The sequence below is a fragment of the Rattus norvegicus genome, chromosome 3 (genome assembly GCF_021556685.1).
Source record: "Rattus norvegicus strain SHRSP/BbbUtx chromosome 3, alternate assembly SHRSP_T2T, whole genome shotgun sequence".
NCBI classification, from domain to species: Eukaryota; Metazoa; Chordata; class Mammalia; order Rodentia; family Muridae; genus Rattus; species Rattus norvegicus.
In genome coordinates this window covers 152,323,217-152,344,650 of record NC_141536.1, presented here as the reverse complement: position 1 = coordinate 152,344,650, position 21,434 = coordinate 152,323,217, and the positions used below count along the sequence as shown (strand labels likewise).

General features: G+C 50.2%; 1 protein-coding gene and 1 non-coding gene across 3 annotated transcripts in view; one reads left to right on the top strand and one right to left on the bottom strand.

Moving 5' to 3' along the window:
• Positions 1–21,434, top strand: part of Rims4 (regulating synaptic membrane exocytosis 4) — a 64,095-nt gene that overhangs the window by 28,986 nt on the left and 13,675 nt on the right. Inside the window, exon 2 of one of the 2 annotated variants that reach the window (XM_087650027.1) lies at positions 13,796–13,931. In XM_087650027.1, coding sequence (XP_087506153.1) covers positions 13,796–13,931 — 136 coding nt within the window. 2 annotated transcript variants of the gene reach the window in all.
• Positions 7–136, bottom strand: LOC120102044 (small nucleolar RNA SNORA17). Its single transcript, XR_015685149.1, has one exon. It is a non-coding gene; the product is annotated as a small nucleolar RNA SNORA17 (small nucleolar RNA).

Here is a 21,434-nt window from a genome sequence, read left to right as displayed (position 1 = left end):
ACAGGATATGTTAGGCTGCTAATCATTCAGATGTTCATAGAGCAGAACCCTGAGCATAGACATGGCCTCTCTCTTCTGTCACTTACTGACGCACATGTGACACAGCAGCCACACCTGCAAGGCTTCCAGGGACAAGTAGCCTTTTTATTTCAACAGTTCCGTTTCAGCATCTTGTGTAAATCGAGTCACTGGATTTGTGTGTGTGTGTGTGTGTGTGTGTGTGTGTGTGTGTGTGTGTGTGTGTGTGTGTGTGTCTGTGTGTCTGGCTTCTTTCATTTAGCATAATGTTGTCAAGGTTCATCTATGTCGTAAGATATAACCCCTTTATTCCTTCTTATACTGGAGTAATCATCTAATTGTGTGTATATGCCTTGGCTTGCTTATCTAATCTTATCTTTATAGACTCTCGGACTTTCTGGACATAGTGATGGCTGCCGCTTTTCTCTCCAACACAGTTTGATGTTGCCTCTTGCCTCTACCACTTCCTTGGTGAGGAACCTTTGGCGAATTGCTCCAGTTCTCGGAGCTTGGTTCATGAGTTTCTGGGAACTGGGAAGACTAGTGTCCACCTCAGTGCCGTTGGTGATGGTGGCCGTAATTTACTATGTACCCTTACCTTGCTACGACAGGAGCAGTGCACATGCTGTGCCACTGAATCCAGCCCCACGAGGGACGGGAGGGAATCTAGTTCACAGTATGACTCTCTCTGCTATGACGGGCTTGCTGCTGCCTTGTCGTAATGAATCATTAACTGACTATATGAGCTCGCGCTCGCTCGCTCGTGCTCTCTCTCTCTCTCTCTCTCTCTCTCTCTCTCTCTCTCTCTCTCTCTCTCTCTCTCTTTCTCCAGCGTGCACGCTCAAGCTTCCCCATCCTCTGGACCTTTGGCCTTTTCGAACTATTGGGAGCATTGCATTCCCTTCTTCTTTGCTTTTATACATTTTTTTATTAAACCTTTGAAATATACAAAGAGAAAAAGTACGGTGGCTAAAAACGCTCTCCACGGCTGTCGCTCCTACTTCCTGACGACACTAGAGCCACTCGAGCATCACTTCTCACACAGGGCTTGCTCCTTCACCCCGGGCCCCAGAGTTATCCCTGAGGCAGGACTCCCGATGACTCAGAAATAACGTTGAATACGAACAGGAACTAAACCTTTTTTTGTAGAAGTCACTGACATTTGGAACCTTTTGTTACTGCAGCATAGCCTAGTGAGAGCTGACTGATACATCGGCTCCTCACAAAGGTCATTACGTCTGGCATACAAGGGAATCGAGGCTTATATAAATTTAGTAACTTTCTTTTAGTTGCTCAGAAAGTGACGGAGCCTAGGCTGGGTTGATACTCAGCAGCAGAGCACTTGCCTAGCACGGACAAAGCCCTGGATTCAGACCCCAGTAGTCCAGACGGGTGGTGGGGAAGAGGGCTACTCCACTCCTCAGCCCGGTTATGCAGCTCCAGAGCCTGTGTTGCTGAGACGGAAGTGAGTGGGTTGTTTGCTGAAGGATGAGTAACCAGTGTAGATGGAGCACCTGCTAAGTGCGTGGTGTCAGGCTTCGTAGTATAGGTTTGGGGCAAATCCTGGAAGTCTTGGATGCTGTGTGTACTGTGAAGCTTCCCAGTGCCGGACAGAGATATAGGCTGTACCTTTGCCCACAGCCCACTGCTCTCCATGTGGTGTGTTCAGTTTGCCCTGAGCGCTGGTGGAAATGGCTTCCTGTGAAGAGGCTGGCGGATATAGGCTGTCTCTCGGTGACTGTTTCGAGGCTCCTTCTCTATAAGGTCATTTCGTGTTGGCCAGAACAGAGAGAACAGCCATATCATCTCTTCTGCTGGGCGTAGGACCCCCTCCCCCTTGTTTTTACTCTGCATCCAGAATGTTCGAGCCAACATTGACCTCTTGGGCGAACACCTTTTCCCCACCTTCTGCCCACACGCTCTCCACTTGTCAACGTAACCTTCAGCTGCACCAGACCATAGCGTTTGCATGGTCAATGAAATACTATTTTATTTGCAATTAAGTATAATTCAGCGTTGAAACAGTTCTGCTTTCAAGCCAGACCCCGCCTCTGCCTCTGGGGTAAGATTAATTATCTCTCTCCCTGGGTCTCATAATGCTGTGCACACACCTCTGCCCTTGTTCTATGCTACATTGTAATTATAGCACCTTGCCTTATAATTGCCCCTTTACTTGTCTGCCTCTTCAGGTAGACAAAGTTGCAGCAAAGTCTGGGTTTCATTCATCCGCATTGTGAGCCTCCAGCACAGGCTGTGGCACTGAATAGGTAATTAGTGAAGAGACCGGTGAATGAAAATTACCTGCTTCATCTTCCCTCCCCCTCCCCCACCTGATGGCCCCTTAAAGACTGTTCTTCAGACACCCCCACGCCCACACTGAGGAAAACATGGTGTAAGAAATGTAGGTGCAAATAGAATTCCTTTATAGGGCAGAGGCTGGTAGGGTTACAGAGTCCTGTATATGTGTTACACACAGAGCCCCTCACAGCCCTCCCTTCTGTCTCTAGGGTGTTCACATCCTCGCCACCCACCTTTGCCTCCATTCTTCCTTGTCTCCCCTCTCTGTGTCAAGACAGTCTTTTCTTCAGACCCTCTGTAGTCGGCCTCTGAGAAGGCCAGAGCCGTTCTCCTCTCCTCACACCCAAAGGCAAAAGTGATAGGGACTGCACAGAACCAAGTTCCTGCTCCTGCTTCAGCTTCCTGCCCATCTTGGTTCATTAGCCCCTGAGCTCCACCTCTCCTTGTGAAGATGGTCCAGACTCAGCATCAGTGCGAGCATGTGGGGGCAGGAGGATAGCCATGAGCACTTCTCATGGCTGAACGTGGTGATGGCTTCTCCTGTGAAAAAGCATAAGATTTTTTTTTCTAAAATTACTTTTACTGTCAGTGTTCTTGTGTGTGTGTTGTATGTATATGAAGTGTGTGTGTTGCATGTATATGAAGTGTGTGTGTGTGTGTGTGTGTGTGTGTGTGTGTTGTACAGAATACACGTGTTCGTGCCAGTGCCTTATGGAGGGCAAAGCAGGATGTAAGGTGTCTTGCTCTCTGTCACTCAATTAAGCCAGGGGCTAGGCTGGTGGCCAGCAAGCCACCGTGAGCTTCCTGTTTCTTCTTTCCACATCCTTGTGGTTACAGATAGTTGCGACCATACCCCTATTTTTTTCATGAATGCTTGAGGTCCAAACTCAGGTCCTCCTCCTGCTGTAGCTCTTCCCCGCTGAGCCATTTCTCCAGCCCCTGAAACGGGACTCTTCTGTGGCAGCTGATGGAGAGGAAGTGTTATTTAAAAATACACTAGATGAGGTGGGTATGTCTCCTAGTGTTGAAATCGTCCCTCCTGTGAGCCCCACCCCCACCCCACCCCCAGCCCGGCCCAGGTCTTTGTGCCTGAGCAGTACCACGACCTCTGCACTTGCCTAGCACCACGGACAGTTCCCACGACTGCGGTGTGGTGGTGGAGGCTGCTGCGGCTGCTTGGTTCCTACACACAACAGTGTCTGAGGCCTTTAAGAGACACCCATGGCTTTGTACCACCAAGAGGGCCAAAGCCTCGTAGAATTTAGCTTCTGCCAGCATCGGTTATCCAGCACCATAATCCTGGAGATGCTGACATGCGTGTTGCAATATCACTGAGATGACCTCTCGGCCTGGTATTGGAGAATGGATGACACTGAACGATTAATCTGATAATATGCAGAGTTTACTTCATGCCAGATGGTTCCAGACTAGATCCTTACTCCCTCCTCTCCCATCCTGAGTGTCGTCTGCTTTCTGTAGATTAACAGATCTTTCCTTTGGAAGATGCAGGTGTGAGCCAACTCGACATTCATCAGCAGTCTTTCCCCCATCATTCCCCAGCACAGGTTCTCTGCTCTGAAAGCCATCTCGTCAGACGTGGCTTCCTACCGAAGGTTAATCTATGTGTTAACCTACCCAGCCCAGCCCAGAGCATGCTGTGGGGGCCTCCTAAATCTCTATCCCATGGCTTAGCATTTCCAAGCCTTAGGTTTGTGCCTTGCAGAACTGTGCACAAATGGTCACCAAAAGACACATACAAGAATAGTCTTGGCAGAGCCATTTGTAATATCTCCATATGGAGATCACCCAAGTGCTCACCAATAATAGAATGGATGGGAATTATTTTGATGCATTCACACATTGTACTACAATAAAGAGAGTGAATGAAATCGTTAGAACGATGAACCTCACAAAACAGAATTTTGAGTGAAAGAAGCCAGACAGTCAAGAAAATCTATTAGGTGGTTCTAGGCATTAAAATTGCAAGCCAGGCTGGGGAGATGGTACGCCCAATAAAGTGCTTGCTGTACAAACATGAGCATCAGAGGCCGATCCCAGCAGGCACGTCAAAAGCAGCAGTGCACATCAGTAATGCCAGTACTGCCTGGGCAGAGACACGCAAGTTTCGGAGCTCACTAGCCAGGCACTCTAGCCCATCAGCGAACTCTAAGCTCACTGAAAGATTGTGTCTCAAGAGATGGGGGGAGGGGTCGTATTTGAGGAAGACACAAAGCATTGACCTCAGGTCTCCATACATCCACACAAATGTAAACCACACACACACACACACACACACACACACACAAAGAGAGGAGGGGAAGGTATAATAGACAGCACAGTCTTCTTCTTAGGAGTTCCAGCAGTTGGGTAGCTGGGTGTGGGCAAGCGAGCTTCTGGGCATCAGGAAAGTTCCATTTTCACATCTGGACGCTGACACTTTTGTAATATTCATTAAGCTCTGAGCACCCCAAAACCTTATATACTACATAATTGTATACTTGTCTTTGTGTGTGTTATAATTCAATGAACAGTTGCTTTAAAATCATCTCCTTCCTAGGCTGGGTATGGTTAGACACATCTTTAATCCCAGCAATGGGCAAGCTGAGGCAGGCAGAGCTCTGTGAGTTCAAGGGTAACCTGGCATCTGTTTCAAGTACCAGGCAAGCTAAAACTACGTGATAAGACCTTGTCTCCAAAATAAAGTTCTGTCCAGAGGAGGAGAGAGGGTCTAAGCCTTTCTGTGCACTGTGGGGTAAGAAGCTGGGGTGGGGTGCAGCTGACCACATTTGGAAGTATTCCACCTAAGAGCATGCCAAGCGAGCTCACTGGGGGAAAGGGAAATGGTTCAGCAGCATGAGGCTGGGCGGTAAATTAGGACCAGGTCGGGAAAGCAGTGTGTCACAGCCTTTGATGTATTCTGCAAGCTGTGGGTTGTCTCAAAAGTTTCTAATCAAAGAGATGTCGTGCTCTATAGAAAGCACATGCAGGCCATAGGAGGGAGCTGGTGGGAAAGGACACTTTTGTAGTGGACACAACATTTGGTATAAAAGAGGAAGATGACAGTGAGATATTTTAAAGTTCTGTGTGTGTTTGTGTAAGTGTATGTGTGTAGGAGTTTGTGTGTGAGTGTATGTGTGTGTGTGTATGTGTATAGGAGTTTGTGTATGAGTGTGTGTATGTGTGTATAGGTGTGTGTTAGTGTATGTGTGTGAGTGTGTGTATGTGTGTATGTATGTGTGTATATGTTTGTATATATGTGTGTGTTTGTGTGTGTGTGTTTCAGTGATGGGGTCAAACTCAGAACTTCACATGTATCTTTAAAGTGCTCTACCACTGGGCCACACTTTCAGCCCCCCTCCCCCTTTTTGGCCATAGAATCTCACTGTATTACTCAGGTTGGCCTTGAACTCTGATTTTCCTACTTCAGTCCCCAGAGTGTTGGGATTACAGATATAATCAGCCATGCCCAGCTGAGGAGGAAACAGGGAGAAATGGATGGACAACTTACTCAGAATGGCATAGCCAATGGTATGTGTGCCTGGAGCGGACTGAAAGACTTGGGCCACCAGGCTCTAAAGTCTTCCCAATGCAGACACTGCTGTGTTCTGAAGATGCTGTAGCCCTCTCAGGGAGCATCTGTGGACCACAGAGCAGGGAGCTTGACAGCCAGATATCACAGACATAGCCCGTCCTGGAGCCTCAGTTGTCCCCTGAACTGAGAAGGTATTGGTCTGGAAAATCTTTATGTTCGCTCCAAATGGAGCCTGACTTGGCTTCCCGGGAAGGCAGACTCTGCTAGCTGTAGGGCAAAGATGGGGTGGTAAGGGTCTTCATGGAAATTCTGTGATTACTGGGCCTGTCCGTGGAGACACGGTCAGAGGTACTGTTAGTACTCTGGACCTCACGGATGGTTTCAGCCTTCAGTTTTCAGGTGGATTTGAAAGCTCAGCCAAGTAAGACAGGGGAAGCTAAACCCACTGGGAATAACAAGGCCGGGGAGAAGTCGGCCATGGAGGAAGCATCGCCGTCAGAAAGGGCAGCGATGTGCTAGAGCTTCTGTCTCTCTCATCCTGGCTTTAATTAACTGAGTCACCCAGAGCTCTTTTGTGCCTTGGGATTCACAGGCTGCTGTGTGGGCCCACAGTGGACACTCACAGAAATGGGCTTAGACACTCGTCGTGGGACTAGGAAGGAGGGCCTGGGGACCTGGGACAAGTCATGTAACCTCTCTCAGCGTCAGGCTTTCTGTGTAGAACACAAAGCTGGCAACATTTACCCGAAGTGAATTGCCCAGGTGAAGAGTAGCCTCTACCCACCATCCTCCACCCCGTCCACCTCCTGAGGCCTCCGGTGGCTGAGGGTGCAGGGTCTATTCCAGCTTTGATCCTGGCTTCACGCTCCATCTAGCTCGTCTGATGTACGTCTGGATACTGAGCGACTCCAAGCTGGCTTCTTTGTTGTAAAATTAGGCTCTAACGCTTGCCTCTCAGAGGATCAAATTACGTGTCTAATAGTGCACAGAACGGGGTAGCAGCTAAAAATAATTGTGTCTGCTCTCGTAATTTGTCATTATTACTTCCCCGCTCTTTGTAAATGCTCCTAGAAGAAGACAAGTTAAGCCGCTCCTGTTTGGGTCTGAACAACTTGAGTAATGGTCCCTTGCTAGACGTGGTCTTCTTGGGGCCATGTCTTTACCCCAACCAAGTGAAACGCAAGTTTAGTGGGGTGAATAGTTGGGTGGTGCCCTCTGTGCTAATTGGAAGCAAATGATCTCACACTGCCTACACAGGGCCGGCATGCCCCTGCTCCAACCTGTAGCAGAATCCAATGGCCAGCAGAGGTGGAGGTCAGGGGTCAACTCAACCGCAGGTTAGGAAAAGTCTCCTCAGAAGAGATGGCTTTGAACTCCGTGGTAGAGCTCAGTGAATCCATTTCGGTGGTTCATTCGCAATCTATCTCGGGGGCTGGAGAGATGGCACTGGCTGCTCCCAGTAACTCCATCTCCGGGGAAGTCTGATGCCTCTGGCTGACCCCCGCACTCATGGGCATATACCCACGTACACAGGCACACGCCTACATATAATTAAAAATAAGAAAAACTGTATCTTAACTGTATAAGGGTTACCGGCAGGGTGGTTCAGCCAGGAAAGGTGGCTGCCACCAAGCCTGACCCCACATGGTAGAAATAGAGACCTGACTACTCTGGTTTCCACATGTACCATAGAGTACGGAGGATGGACGGAGGGAGGAGGGAGTGGGGGGGAGGGGGAGGGGAAGACACCTGGCATGGGAATCAGAAAGACATGGATTTGGCTTCAGCTCTGCCCTGAGCAGCTGTGGATGTCTGTGTATCCTCAGGAATGTTACTTTTGGATATAAGGACTTGCACTGTGGCCCAGGCTAGCCACAAATTTGAATTTCTCCTGCCTGCACATCCCAAGTCCTGGCATTGTCCCTGTGCACTGCCACACCCAGTGGAAGTCACTTCTCAGCCCCCAACTCTCTGGGTATAGTGGAATGGCAACTCTGTAAAGGTCATTGTGAGAATTAAATGGGTCGATGGCACTGACGTGGGGATAATAATACACTGGTGACAGCCACCTTTGCTGCATGCTGGCCTGTGTCACTAGATATCTAGAGACTAAAATCCTATTACATTATTGCATAACCTTATGTTTATTTTAATCTTTTATTAAATTTGTTTTTTGACAGTTTCTCTCTCTCTCACACACACACACACACACACACGCACGCACGCACACACACACACACACACACGCACACACACACACACACACACACCATACATTCCTGATTGCTGCTGTTTCCCTCCCCATTCCTACGACCCCATTCCTCTCCACCAGTCCCTTTCTTATATCCACATCTTACATGTGTGCTTGTTTGTGTAGCCTACTAAGTTTAACCTGAGCTATCTGTGTGACCGTGAGTGCAGAACTGTCCATTGGAGCATGGTGGGCTCATCCCTGGGTACACAACTGGAAAAAAATAGGTGTGCTCCCCTCTCAGAACCCACTAGTAGCCAATAGTTCTGCAGGGAGGGTCAGAGCACGGTTGGCCCCTTTCCAGTCTACTATTGGCTGTCGGCAATGCCAGTCTCGTGCAGACCCGTTGCAGGGGCCCCTGTTGCTGTGAGGTCCTGACAGCACTGGCTGTGCCACACTGTAACCTGTTACATTTAATGCTCACAGAGCTTCTAAGAATTGTGTGCTGTCCCAGTCTGTGACAATCTGAGTTACGTAGTGCCTAGTGTAGGTGTGGTTTAAGGTAGACTCTAGGGGATGGTTAGAAGTTTGGTGGATGGGGGCGGGGAGGGAGGAGAAGGAACAAAGATGGGATAGGTCTGAGGATCGATGAACAATATGAGCTGCCCAGCCGGGCTGTGGTGGGAGAGGGGAGGCAGTGTGGGACCTGATTTAGACAGAATCAGTGGCATTTCTGGTACAGCGATTAAATTTAATTTGTCAGGACAGGAAGAGCAATTCTAAGGCTTGAAGTAAGGTCATGGCATGGTTAGAACTGTGATCTATTTGCGAATTTATTTGTATTTTAGTTCCATTTATATTGTGGACCTAATGCATTTAACTATTTTAAAAAATCCAAACGTCAAATAAGCACACTGGAGAGAAATAAAATCTCCTCCCCCGTGTGCGAGATAGAGCCTAAATCGGCGACACCGTTTGCCAGAGTCAGCTAAAGCAGAACAAATATCTACCCTGTGACCCAGCAGCTCCACTGTCAGGTACATTTCCAGAAGACAGAGGTGCAGACTCCCCCAAGAGCCTTCCGCTAAATTACCCATAGCAACATCATCCCCTCATAGCCTCGAACTTGAGAAAAAGCCAGCAAAAGCCCACCCACCACCCAGACTGTGTAAACAAGCTGTACGGAGGGACCACCCAGGCCGTGCGTGAGGAAGTCATTTGGAGTGACGTGCATGGAGCTCAAAGGTGGAAGCAAGCAGATGAGAGCAGCCTCTTCCCACCAGGAAAGACTCATGCCTTACATAACAGTGAGAACCAGGGAAACGTAACCGTTGCCATTAGAGACCGTGGGGTCACTGCCCCGGTAAAGGGCAGGTGATGGGGGCAGCTGGACTCCTCAGCGTCCTGGCGACACTGACTGCTTGTTTGTTTGTTTAAATCTATGTTGTGATTATACAATCTTCCCTAGTTTGTAAAAATTCACCAAGCTCTACGCTCACAGTCTGTGCACTTATTTTTAGATTAAAAAGATATAAAAATGGTCTTGGGCACACTCCTTCCAACAACCCCACCCCAGTTACTCACTGCTGGCCTTTCAGTTCATATCTTCCTAGATTTTTCTGTTCGTACGAATAAATATAAAGATGAACTGTTCTCTCTTCTCTCTCCCCCCTACACACACAAACACACACTCACACATACACACACAGACACAGATACACACATGCACACATGTACACACAGATATACTCATACACACAGGTACACAGACATGCGTGTGTGCATACACACACATACATACATACATACACAGGCACACAAACGTGTGTATGTGTACACACACATATACACATACACACATGCACATACACAGACACACACACATACACAGATACACACATGCACACATGCACACACACATACACTCATACACAGAGGTACACAGAACATGTGTGTGTGCATACATATACACACATACACACACAAGCGCACACACACAGAGACACACAGACACACACACATACGTACACAGATACACACATGCACACACACATACACTCATACACACACAGGCACACAGACATGCGTGTGTGCTCACACACATACACAGGCACACAGGCATTTTTGTGTGCACATACACACACGTGCACACACATGTGCACATGCATACACACAGCTATCTATAACTTTACAGAAATGGCACCATTTTTTGCATATTGCCTGCAAATTGCTCTTTTAACTTACCAGTGTGTTAAGGGAGCCAGTCTGTGTCACTGTGGATGTAGTCGAGTGTTTTCAGCAGTTACACAGTATTTTACTGTGCAGCTGTGTTATTTAATTAACTGGTCCTTCATCGATGGGCCATTAACTCCAGCATCTCATCGATGTGAACAGTACAGTGAGGAACTCCTTGGTGTATCGCTTCTGTGTTCTTCTGTGATTGTCAGGATAGGACAAACGGTTAAGAGTGAAATGCTTCAGTCTGAAGTCTTGGTTTACTCTGTTAATGGCTTGTGGGTAGTGGTTTGGAAGCCATTTAGAGTTCAAGCTCGAGGTAGCCAGGGTACTTGGCTGTGAAGATGGGCAAGGCGGGAGAGGTATGATCCAAGGGGCAAAGACTTTGCAAGCTCTGGGATACAGTGAAGGAGAGGAAAAGACTCTGTGCTCCGGGAAGGCTCTGAGTCTGGGTGGGGGATGGATTGAAAGCTTACTGAGAGAAGAAAGCCCATAGTAGGAGCTTTGTTCAGTGTGGTAAGTCGAGGGAGCCCGGGACTCTCTTTCAGATAGATGGAATGCAGTTGCTGTAAGCAGTCTGTGACTAGAGGGTAGGGCTCATTTGCATAGGGTGGGTCTGTAGTTGTGGTGTTGATGAACCACCAATAGGAGAGAGAGGAGAGAGAGAAGAGAAGATCGATATTTCCCCCCAAGGATACATGGATGATGGTAAGGTGTAGAAGCCAGTCGGGCTGTGAACTGCAAAGGCTGTGACCAGAGACAGCTGGAGATCCAGTAGAATTCACTATCAAAGATGTGAAAGGAAGAGGGAGTCGGTAACTCTGGCTCACAAGGTAAAGGAATCGTTGTCCTAAGCTAGTCCCCATCTCTGTTGCCCACCATGGCTGTGTTCACTACATCTTGCACCTGCAAGGACTGTTGCCCAGTGAACAATACAGCACAGTGAAGAAATGGGACATCCATACTCAGTCTATTATACATCAGGGTGGCCAGCCTTGAGGTAGTCAGGTTCACTTTGGATACCCAGAGTTTACAGAACACGAGCTCTGAGCCCCAAAATGGAAATTGAGCATGATGGCGACAGTCCATTGCCCAGTGTCTGCCACCTCCCGAAAGCCTCCTCCATGGTTGGTCTACTGTGTAGTGACACTTTAGTCCTCGTTATCTATGGAGGGGATGTGTCCCTGACCCCATAGGGACCACATCTATGCTCCCCTACCCTTTGGCTGTATACCAATCCATCCTAATGTGGTCTTTCTCGGGATTAGACTGGAAGATGCCCTTCTGCATTTTGATCTTCCTCCTGTAGAGTAAGCATCGGCAAGGGACGACTGACAGAGGGGTCGGGCAGCTGAGGTTAGATGGTGAGCATTCTTGGATACATAGAGTCTTGAGGTAGGAGAGTGTCATGGTCGTGAAAGCATCAACCAGACAGCTGGGGAGGGTAAACTGGTAAGTGTCATGAGGTCATCCTCTCTCTTCAGTAGCTGTAGTAGCACCTACTGTGTGCCAGACCTGGTGGCATCAACCCTTCACATCTCCACGAGTGAGCAGTCTGGCCTTTGTGGCCATCGCCTGGGCCATCCTAAAGAGCCGGGCTCCCTGTGGGCTAAATCCAGCTGGCATGAGGCCCAGGAGCCTGAGTGCAGGGTTCCTTGAAGGTCTCAGGCTGTCACCAACATGAAATACACGCTGGCCTCTTCAGCCCTGGAGATTGAGCTGTTTGTCATGCTTGATTCTATGTCAGTCGGTGACAGTGACATGGGGACAGTGCATGGTGTTCAGGGATGGGAGGTGAGGTGCCAAGGAAGGTGTCTGAAGCTTGTCTGCAGGTCATGGGTCTGTAGCCTCAGGGAAGGATTGTTTGTTCCTGTGCACGACTGCGCATGTGTAAGGACGTTTCTCTCACCTGGATGTGTTTCTGGGTCTGTCCCTGTCTCTGTTACCTAATATGAATGGGGTGGGGGCACAGAAGTGGTCATGGGAATGCTAATTAGAAAACCATGAATGAATGCAGACAGACGGGAACACACTTCTGTCACATGTTCATAGACACCAGGTGACACGCAGAGAAGTGCACACTGCTGCCTCCCCTCAGTGTGCTTTCCCCAGTGAGTGGGTGTGCAATTCTTTAGGATGCACATCTGGTGCACCCAGTCGCTCTCAGACACACGCCAAACACACAGAGACACTCAGATGACCACCTAGTTGCCCTCAGACCCACAGACCACGGGTGGAAACACAAACACAGACATTTAGATTCCTTGGTTCTTGTGTGTATATTCACATGTGTTTCTCTGAGCTCACAGACTCCTGGGAAACAGGAACATGTGAGCACACGCTTTGGCAAACACATATACATGGATACACAACTCTGATGGCTCTCCCCGTGTGCATATGAGGCTCCCAGGGTTCAGACGCCATGATGCTATCACAGTACTAGGAGGAGTCCAACAGAGGAGGCTGGAGGTGCATGGCCTACCTGGCATATACCTGCTTCTCCTCGCCGGCTCTGTGGGCCAGTCCCTGACTTGCATACACTGTCTTCCGCACTGAAGCAGGAGAGTAATAGGAACCTCAGCTACACCGTGGTTTATCCAACAGCCACCAGTTGAAGAACCCCCAGTGAACTCACCATACGCCCTGGCTCAGGGTCCCGTTGGTGAACACATCTTTGTGGAAGCTGGCCAATAAAAAGCCCACACCAGTCAGCACCAGGAAGAAACAGAGAACAGGCTGGCTGTGGAAGGGCCGACGGGAGTTCACAGGCCTTCAGTGAGAGAGTGTTGTATTCCAAGATGTAGGCAAAGAAGTGGCTGGTCAGGAAAGGCATGATGGGAAGGAATTCTTAACACGAAGGCCATTTTGTCTGATAATAACCCTGCAGCTCTCCCATTTTACAGATAACCCAATGGAGGCCCCGGGGAAGCTGAGCACTTCCCACACTCTGTAGCTAAGGGGAGAGGCATTGAGGATTTGAGTCAGCCATGTGCCTTCAAAACCAGGGATCTTCGTGGCTACCAGCAGAGGGTGAATTTGTTCTCTAGGGAATAGTTGGCAATGTCTGCAGACATTTTGATTGGCACAGGGTTGCTACTAGCATCTAGTGGCAACATGGCAGGATGCCACCCATAGTCACCCTGGCACGGAGAAGCCCTGGCCTGAACCGGCAGAGCACAGGAAAGAGTTTGACCCATAGTAGATGCTTAAGATGTTATCAGCAGAGAACAAGGGGTGTTTGGAGAAAACTGCAGGGGAGAAAATATGTAAATCAGCTGACCAGCTTACAAAGCTCTAGACAGTGTTGTGTGCTGGCTGGGAGGCTGTGTACCCCAGGGAGAGTGGGCACAGGTGAGCCAGAGGGAGCAAGGACATTGGCGGGCCTGGTTAGGGCTGACGCTTGGCCGCCCTCAGCTGCTGAACCACTAACCAGACTCCGTTCTCTGTCCCTTTCCCCCACCCCACCCCCACCCCGTGTCTCTCCCCACCTCTTTTGCCCTCCCCCCCGTGTTCAACAGCAGACAGCCGGAGGCTGAAGGGTGCCATCCAGAGAAGCACAGAGACAGGGCTGGCCGTGGAGATGCCCAGCCGGACGTTACGCCAAGCCAGCCATGAGTCCATCGAGGACAGCATGAATAGCTATGGCTCAGAGGGCAAGTAAGTATGGCTCCTACATCGCCCTGCAGAGTTCCTGCCCCCAATCAGTGGGGAGAGAGGGGCTGGGCAAGCCCCCCAAGAACCCTGGTTCCTTGGGCTGGTGGGGTTTTGCCTAAACCTCTAGGGCCTTCAGAAGAAATCAGTGAGGGGCAAAGCCTAGGTTTTATGCTTTGTCCCTCCCATTTTAGAGCTGTGTGACTGTGAACAGGGGACATCCTTGAACCTGTTTCCCTATCTGTAAAATGAAGGGATAACATCAACCACCTTGGGCTTGTGAGGGTTAATGTTAGCTGTCAACTTACAGAATATAGAATCGCCTAGAAGGCAGGCCTCCAGGCACATCTGTAAGGAATCACTGAGTCTCTGGACTGCCTGTCAAGGTCATATTAGTTGGGTTAATTGAATTGGGAAGACCCACACTCAAAGCGGGCGGTGCCATTCCTTGGGCGTAGGTCGTGAACTGCATTACAAAGGAGACGGCTGAGACTGAGCGAGCTAGCACACGCCTTCAGTCACAGCGCTTGGGAGGCAGAAGCAGGAAGATTTCTGAGTTCCAGGCCAGCCTGCCTGGTCTACACAGAGTTCCAGGATGACAAGGGCTATATAGTGAGACCCTGACGGAAAAAAGAGAGAGAGAGAGAGAGAGAGAGAGAGAGAGAGAGGAAGCTAGCCAAGTACTAGCAGCCATGGCCCTGTGCTTCCTGACTAAAGGTACCACCTGACTTCCTGCTCTGGTGCACCCTTAAACCGTGAGCTGAGGTGAGCCTTCCCCCTTTAGTGGTTTGCGTCTCAGTAACACAAGAAAAACAAACCTAAGACTCACACATTCTGAGGATTAAGTATTTACAGTCTGTGCAATCCTGAGTTAATATGTGTAAAGAACAGAGGACAGGGCTTGGCACCTACTGTATACCAGTGTCGGTAGATCACCCAGAGAAAGGAGTCTGTGGTTTAGCCACATGTCCTTACAGTTTCCATTCTTTAGTTTCTTAAGTCCCAGTTGGATTTTAAAAGTACAAACCAGGGCTTGGAGAAGGCTCATGTATGTCAAGTCTTGAGGTCCTCGCCAGGGTTTGCCTTCAGGACTGCACACCAGGACCTGGGGACGTGTGACAGAGTGCAGGTGGCAGGGCTCTTCATCCCAGCCACCCAGTCAGTGTGTCTGGGAGCAAGATGGCTTTCCAGCCTTCTGGAGGACCCATCTATGCTAGGGACCTTTCACACTCCTCGGACCCTTGGGGGAAGTCTTGGGGTTTGCCTCCTCTGATGAACACAGGCAGACAGACAGACAGACCGACAGACAGACAGACACAGACACAGACACACACACACACACACCCCTACTCTTCTCATATTCCCCCCCTATCCATCCTTAGCCCATCCTGGCTAAGACTCTTAGATTCAGAATAACTCCACATTGTTCAGAGAACCCGGCACTCAGGGGTTCGGGGCCTCACCTTGGCCACTGAGCCACTACTCTCTGGAACTCAGGAGTTCACTCCGAGCTGGAGCTCCCTTCACACTATCACATTGCTTCGCTTTCCCAATTGTCCTCTGAGGCAAGGAAGGTCATACTCCCTGTCGTGACCCATGAGGAAACTGAGGCGTGGGAAAGTTCACGTCTGTGCTTTCTGTCTACAGGTGTCTGCTGCACATGGCTGTGCAAATGTAAAGGGTCTGAAATTTAAAATAAACCACCCCACTCCCGCCATGCTAACTATTCCAGTGCTCGTGGCAGCACGTAGTTCATGGCAGCTGCACCGAGTAAGGCAGGAAACAGCATTTCTTCACAGAGGGAGTTGCTGGATTGGACTGGCCCACCCCTCACCGCTGTGGACTGGGGGGCAGACTCCAGCCAGTGTGGGGTGGAATGGGGCTCAGCCTCTGCCCTCCATCTCTGACCTGCCTGTCAGCTGCGCTCCCACTGGCTAAAAGCCTTGTCCCCTCCCCCCTCCTGCACCCTCCCCCCCATACTGGCATCTCAGTCCTTCTGAATGGGCCTGGACTTGGCAGAGCTGCTGTTCCGCCCACCTCAAGGGACACTTTCCTGTGGGAGGGAAGATGGGTGGACAGCAGAAGAGAGAGGATGAGAAACATCAGGGGAGGGAGGAGGGGGGAAGTGGCCTACATTTTATAACCACATGGCTGGGCTTGGAGGAAGTTATCCAGGCACCCAGGAGTAATGCCCTTCCTTCTCTCAGGTGCCAGTCCCACTCAGGAGGCCTCAAGTCCAGGCATGTCTCTGCTACTGGCCTGTTGGGTGTCTGTCCTTGGACACATCTGTGATCTCCGGCCCAGAAGGCATTATGCTGGGCTCGGGAGATTAGAAGAACCAGGTCCCGAGGATACAGTGTGATGCCCTAAGTGGTAGCAGGCACATTGAAGCTGTGGTCCTACATCACAGAAGAGAAAGGCGAGCCAGCCCATCACACGACTCCCACGACTCCCACGGGGGAAGCATAGCAAGAGGTTGCTATGAGGAAGGGAAGAGGTGCTGCCTGCTTGTGGGTGTGGAAAGGGGCTCGGGTGTTGTTTGCTTGAATATGCTTACAGGGACCAGAGAGTCCAAGCACATTATAGGCAGATCAAACAGACTCGGCGTTAGGCGGTCTTAGCCTGTGGTTATGCGCCTTAGTGATCATGCATCTTCGGGAGAGTTCTCTCCTCTTTGAACCCAGTTTCTCCATTGATGGGGAGATGGAGAGGGGGCTGGGCAGAGAGCAGCAGTGAGGATGGATGGGTATATGAGAAGCACCTAGAACAGTGACCGGCACATGGTCCACTGATGGGGGTCACTGTTAGTGTCCTTTAATGTTAATCCAGCCACTGTGAGCTGAGCGATTTGCTGTTTTGGGTCATTTGCCTCCGAGCAGATAGGGTGAGCCGTCCCAGTCTAGAGAACACGAGGGAGCGCCCAGAAGGTATTGGCTGTTAGTGGGCATTAAAAGTTTACTTAAGGAGGCTGAGCCAATCTGAAGAAGAATCAACGGTCTGGAACATACTGGTTCCAGCAGTGGCGCCAGAAAATAATAAGTACACGACTACTTCAATATGCCATCTGCCAAGTTTGAAAGGAGAGAGGTGGAGGGCCTTTGCGTCCTTGGTGGCATCGGCAGCCTACTTGGCTACCCCAGAATTAACAGACTCTAGAGGCCTAGAAGGGGTTCCATCTTGTCGGAGGCCAGCCAAGTGCTGCCAGCTCACCCTGCCCCTGGATGAAAAGAGGACAGGGGACAATTCAGCCATGGCCATCTTCTGTTCCTTATGTATTGGGAGAGCTGGATAGCCCCAGCTGCCAGGCTCTGAAACAGGAAGGGGTGTGAGTGCCCTCCCCTCCTCCCACCCACCCCTTGGGCTCTTGCCAGGCCAGCAGATGCTCACAGGGAGCCAGCCTCACTGGAGGAGCCACACAAGGCTGCTTGCTGCCCCTGGCACTGCTAGGGCCAGCCACTGAGCACCAGCTATCATGCCTATAAAGGCAAAGGGGCCTCCCACATGGGTTTCCATGTCAACACATGTGATGAGGCATCTGTAGTATGCCAGACAGCTGGGCTGGCCACCATGGAAATTATGTCTCCCGAGAGCTTCCACTGTGGGGCACTGGCCAGTCAACTGGAAACCGATACAAAAGGCAGGTATGAAGATATCGCCCAGGCTGTTATCCCAGCTGGGTCTTGAGATACAGAAATGCAAACAGCTTAGATCGCTGCTCATACTCGGTGACGTGCTGTGGGCTCCAGGTGACAAAGTCCCATGGACAGTGGCTTTATCCCTTGCTATTCAAAGCATGAACTGCAGTGCTGCAGCAGCAGCAGCAGCAGCAGCAGCAGCAGCAGCAGCAGCACACCCTGGGTGCCTGCTGGAAATACCTAACTTCTGGCCCCATCCACACCTATTGAGTCAGAATCCATATGTCACCAAGATCCCCAGCTGGTCCATGTGCACACTGTCAAGGCGCCCTGGCTTAATGGCCATAGCAGCCATGTGAAGGCTGTTGAGGGCTTTGGGCAGGCACCGTGCCAAGGGCTTTGACCCGTGTTGACTCATTTAATCCCCCACAACAGCCCGATGGTGGATGAATGCTAATAGCCCCACTCACAGATGAGAAGATGCCACAGGGTAGCTTGCCCAAGGTCATAGGGCCAGGCAGCAGCCGAGCGGGGACTCGTGTCCAGGCATCTGCCCAACTACACTCACCCCCTTCTCTCATTTAAATGTTGCATCCATGAATATTCCTGACGGTACAGGATTCTGGGGGATTGGGAGGTCGGCAAGACCACCATGAACACAAAGTCCCTTCATCTTCCTCCTCTACGGGCCAAGGGTTATCTTCTGGAGCTTGGAAGGAATTTCCTGTTTCCTGTTTCTGCCACATCCCAAGTTGGGGATTTGTTTGTTAAGGATGGAGGGGCCACAGTCAGAGCAGGGTCATCTCACTCAACAAAGAGCACAGGCTAGGGGTTGGGGATTTAGCTCAGCTGTAGAGCGCTTGTCTAGCAAGCGCAAGGCCCTGGGTTCGGTCCCCAGCTCCGAGGGAAAAAAAAAAAAGCACAGGCTAGAGGGAAGTCAAGCCCAAGAAAGGGTCCTGAGGATAGTGCACACACACTAACACACACACACACACACACACACACACACACACCAGCACATACATACACACACCCCTATACCACATACACACATCTATACACACATACCTAGACACATATACCTAGAACACACACACACACTCACCAGCACCCACACCTGCACACACACACACACACTCACCAGCACCCACACCTGTATACACACACACTCACCAGCACCCACACCTGCATACACACACACACACTCACCAGCACCCACACCTGCACACATACACACACTCACCAGCACCCACACCTGCACACACACACACTCACCAGCACCCACACTTGCACACACACACACACACTCACCAGCACCCACACCTGCACACACACACACTCACCAGCACCCACACTTGCACACACACACACTCACCAGCACCCACACCTGCACACACACACACACACACACACACACACACACACACACACACACACACACACACCTGCCTCCAGTCCTAAGATGTTTCCTGTCTGGCTGTCTACCTTGCTTTGGGTTTTCTCAGAACCAGTTGTCCCAGACCTCACATCTGAAGTCAGGGGTTGACTTGAGACAGGACTCTGGAAATCAGTGTGAGAGACCGGGCAAGGGAGGAGGTCAATGTGTGTGCTGTGTGGTGCCAGCTTCCCCCATGGGCAGCTCAGTCCTGAAGGGGAACCTGGTAGCCAGCATGGAGCAGGCTCCTGGATGCCTCTTCTCAGCAGGTAACTACTCCTCACTGTGGCTACACCTGGTTGAGGGGCTAGAGACCGTCTTTAAGGTTCAGGAAACATGGACAGAGGCACACAGGGATGGCCTTAGGAGTGGTAGTTGGCTCAGCAGAGCTTACCTGGCTGAGTGCTCAGGACACTCAACCTTCCAGCTACCCCACCAGAGACCTTCTAGATTGTTCCTTCTCTCGTATTCCTTCCCTAACCCTCAGTGATGGGCCCATTTTAATTGTCTCTTGAACCGACCATTCCCCCATTTCCGTCCACAGGGGTCTTAGCTGAGATGCCCGTTGCTCTTGCCTGGACTCCTTCCTGCAAGTCTCAGTTTTGGTCCAGACTCTATAGTCTGTCATCCTGCACTTCCTTCTGCTGACCTCTCCCAGCCTCTCTGAGTCCACCTCCCCGAGCCTTCTAGGCTCATGTCTTGCCTCATGTCTCAACATCCATGGCTCGTCTACCTGCACTCCTGTCCAAATTCCTCTTCACCCTCTGAGTCCCCTCAGATCTCAGTGAAGAGCTAGCGTGTTGCTTCAGCTCCTATGCCAATGCCAGTCCATTGGTAGTGACTCCTACAAGTGCTTATGTCGAAGAGGTTTATGGAGCCAAAATCAGGCCGGTTGGAGTTCTGCAGTTGATTAACAATGTCTGCTCTGGGCACAGGCAGGAAAAATGGAGTGGCTCATAAGTCTACCTACCATTTGTCTGACTAGACTGGCAGTTTGCACAGCCCTGGCCTCTCTAGCCACAGCACTCTCTACTGTCTACTATAATTGTTGCCCGTGTATCTGTGTGCCCCACTACACACTGAGTTCAGTGCCTGGCTGGTCCACAGTTGGTGTTCTCAGATTTTGATGACTAGGTATGTAGGACAGAAGCAGCTCTACATTCCACTCCTTTCTGTCCTCCCTGTCCCTTTCATCTCATAAAAGCCAGGGATGTAGCATCCTCCCAACCTAGTAACTCCCAGCGCTGGCTTCTAGACCCAGCTGCCTCTTCCCTCTCTGTGTTGTTGTCCTGAGGTGTCTGGGTCACTCTGCCCACAGCCAGGGAAAGTAGCTTGTGAGCTCACGCAGGGTCATTGCAACCCAGGCTCAGGGCTGCATGCTCACAGAAGGCCGAGGAGATCAGCAGATAGCAAGAATGCCCTCTCTCCCCTCCCAGAGTCATCGTGACTAGTGGGCAGTGTGGCCATGGGCTAAGAGGAACAGGTTTGGCTTTTTCCTGTTCTGTAAGCACCAGGCTTGGCTGAGCATTTGACTGTGGCACACTCAACCCTCAGCAATTTATGTTGTTCAACACTCGGAGTCATTTCTTCCTGTTTTACTAGAAAGAAAACCAAGACCCAGAAAGGGGAGCCATGGTTCTCCATACCTAATGAGCAGTGTAGGCAGGATGCGAACCCGGGACTGCTTGACCCCAGAGATTGAATTATAGGTTCCCATGCTCTGCTCTGGGGACATGGGGACATTAGCCTTTCCTGTTCGAGACCTCCACGTCCATGGGTACAGACAATCACAGGAACAACGTTTGGATGGATAATTGTGTCTGCGCTGAAGATGTGCTACTTGCTTTTGTGTCTTGTCATTGCCTCCCAAATCAGACAGTAAGGCCAGGCAGGCATTTGCATCCAGTTTACACAGTGTTAGACGTTATTAGCAATCTAGACGTGATTTAAAGTCTACAGGAGAATGCTCATAGCTTATATGCAAATATATCATCTTATTTAAGTGAGTTGACCACACACCAGGTCTGATATCCAGGAGAAATCTGGGAATTAATGCCCTGGGGTTAGCTGTGTCTTCTAATGGTTAAGAAGTGGCCACAGAGCAGCCACTTTTTAGCCAAGAGATCTTGGTTGGATTATTGTGACTCTGTCTTGCTTTACCCTTCTCTAAAAGAGACATTGACTACATTTCATAAAGGCGTGGGACTAAATGAGTTAACATTAATCAGTTAATATTATCAGGCTTGGCTCGTTACAAGCCATTGATGAATGAGAATCTAATCCTTGGCTCCTTATAGGAGCTCCATTCTTAGGGAGGGGCAGGCTTGGGAAAGTCTTAGCTACTTGAGAGTGGGCGTCTAGATCATGTGATATTGTGTCCTCTAGCCCGTGGTCAGTCCTGCTACTGTGCTGGCTTTGAAACCTAGAATTTGTGCCAAC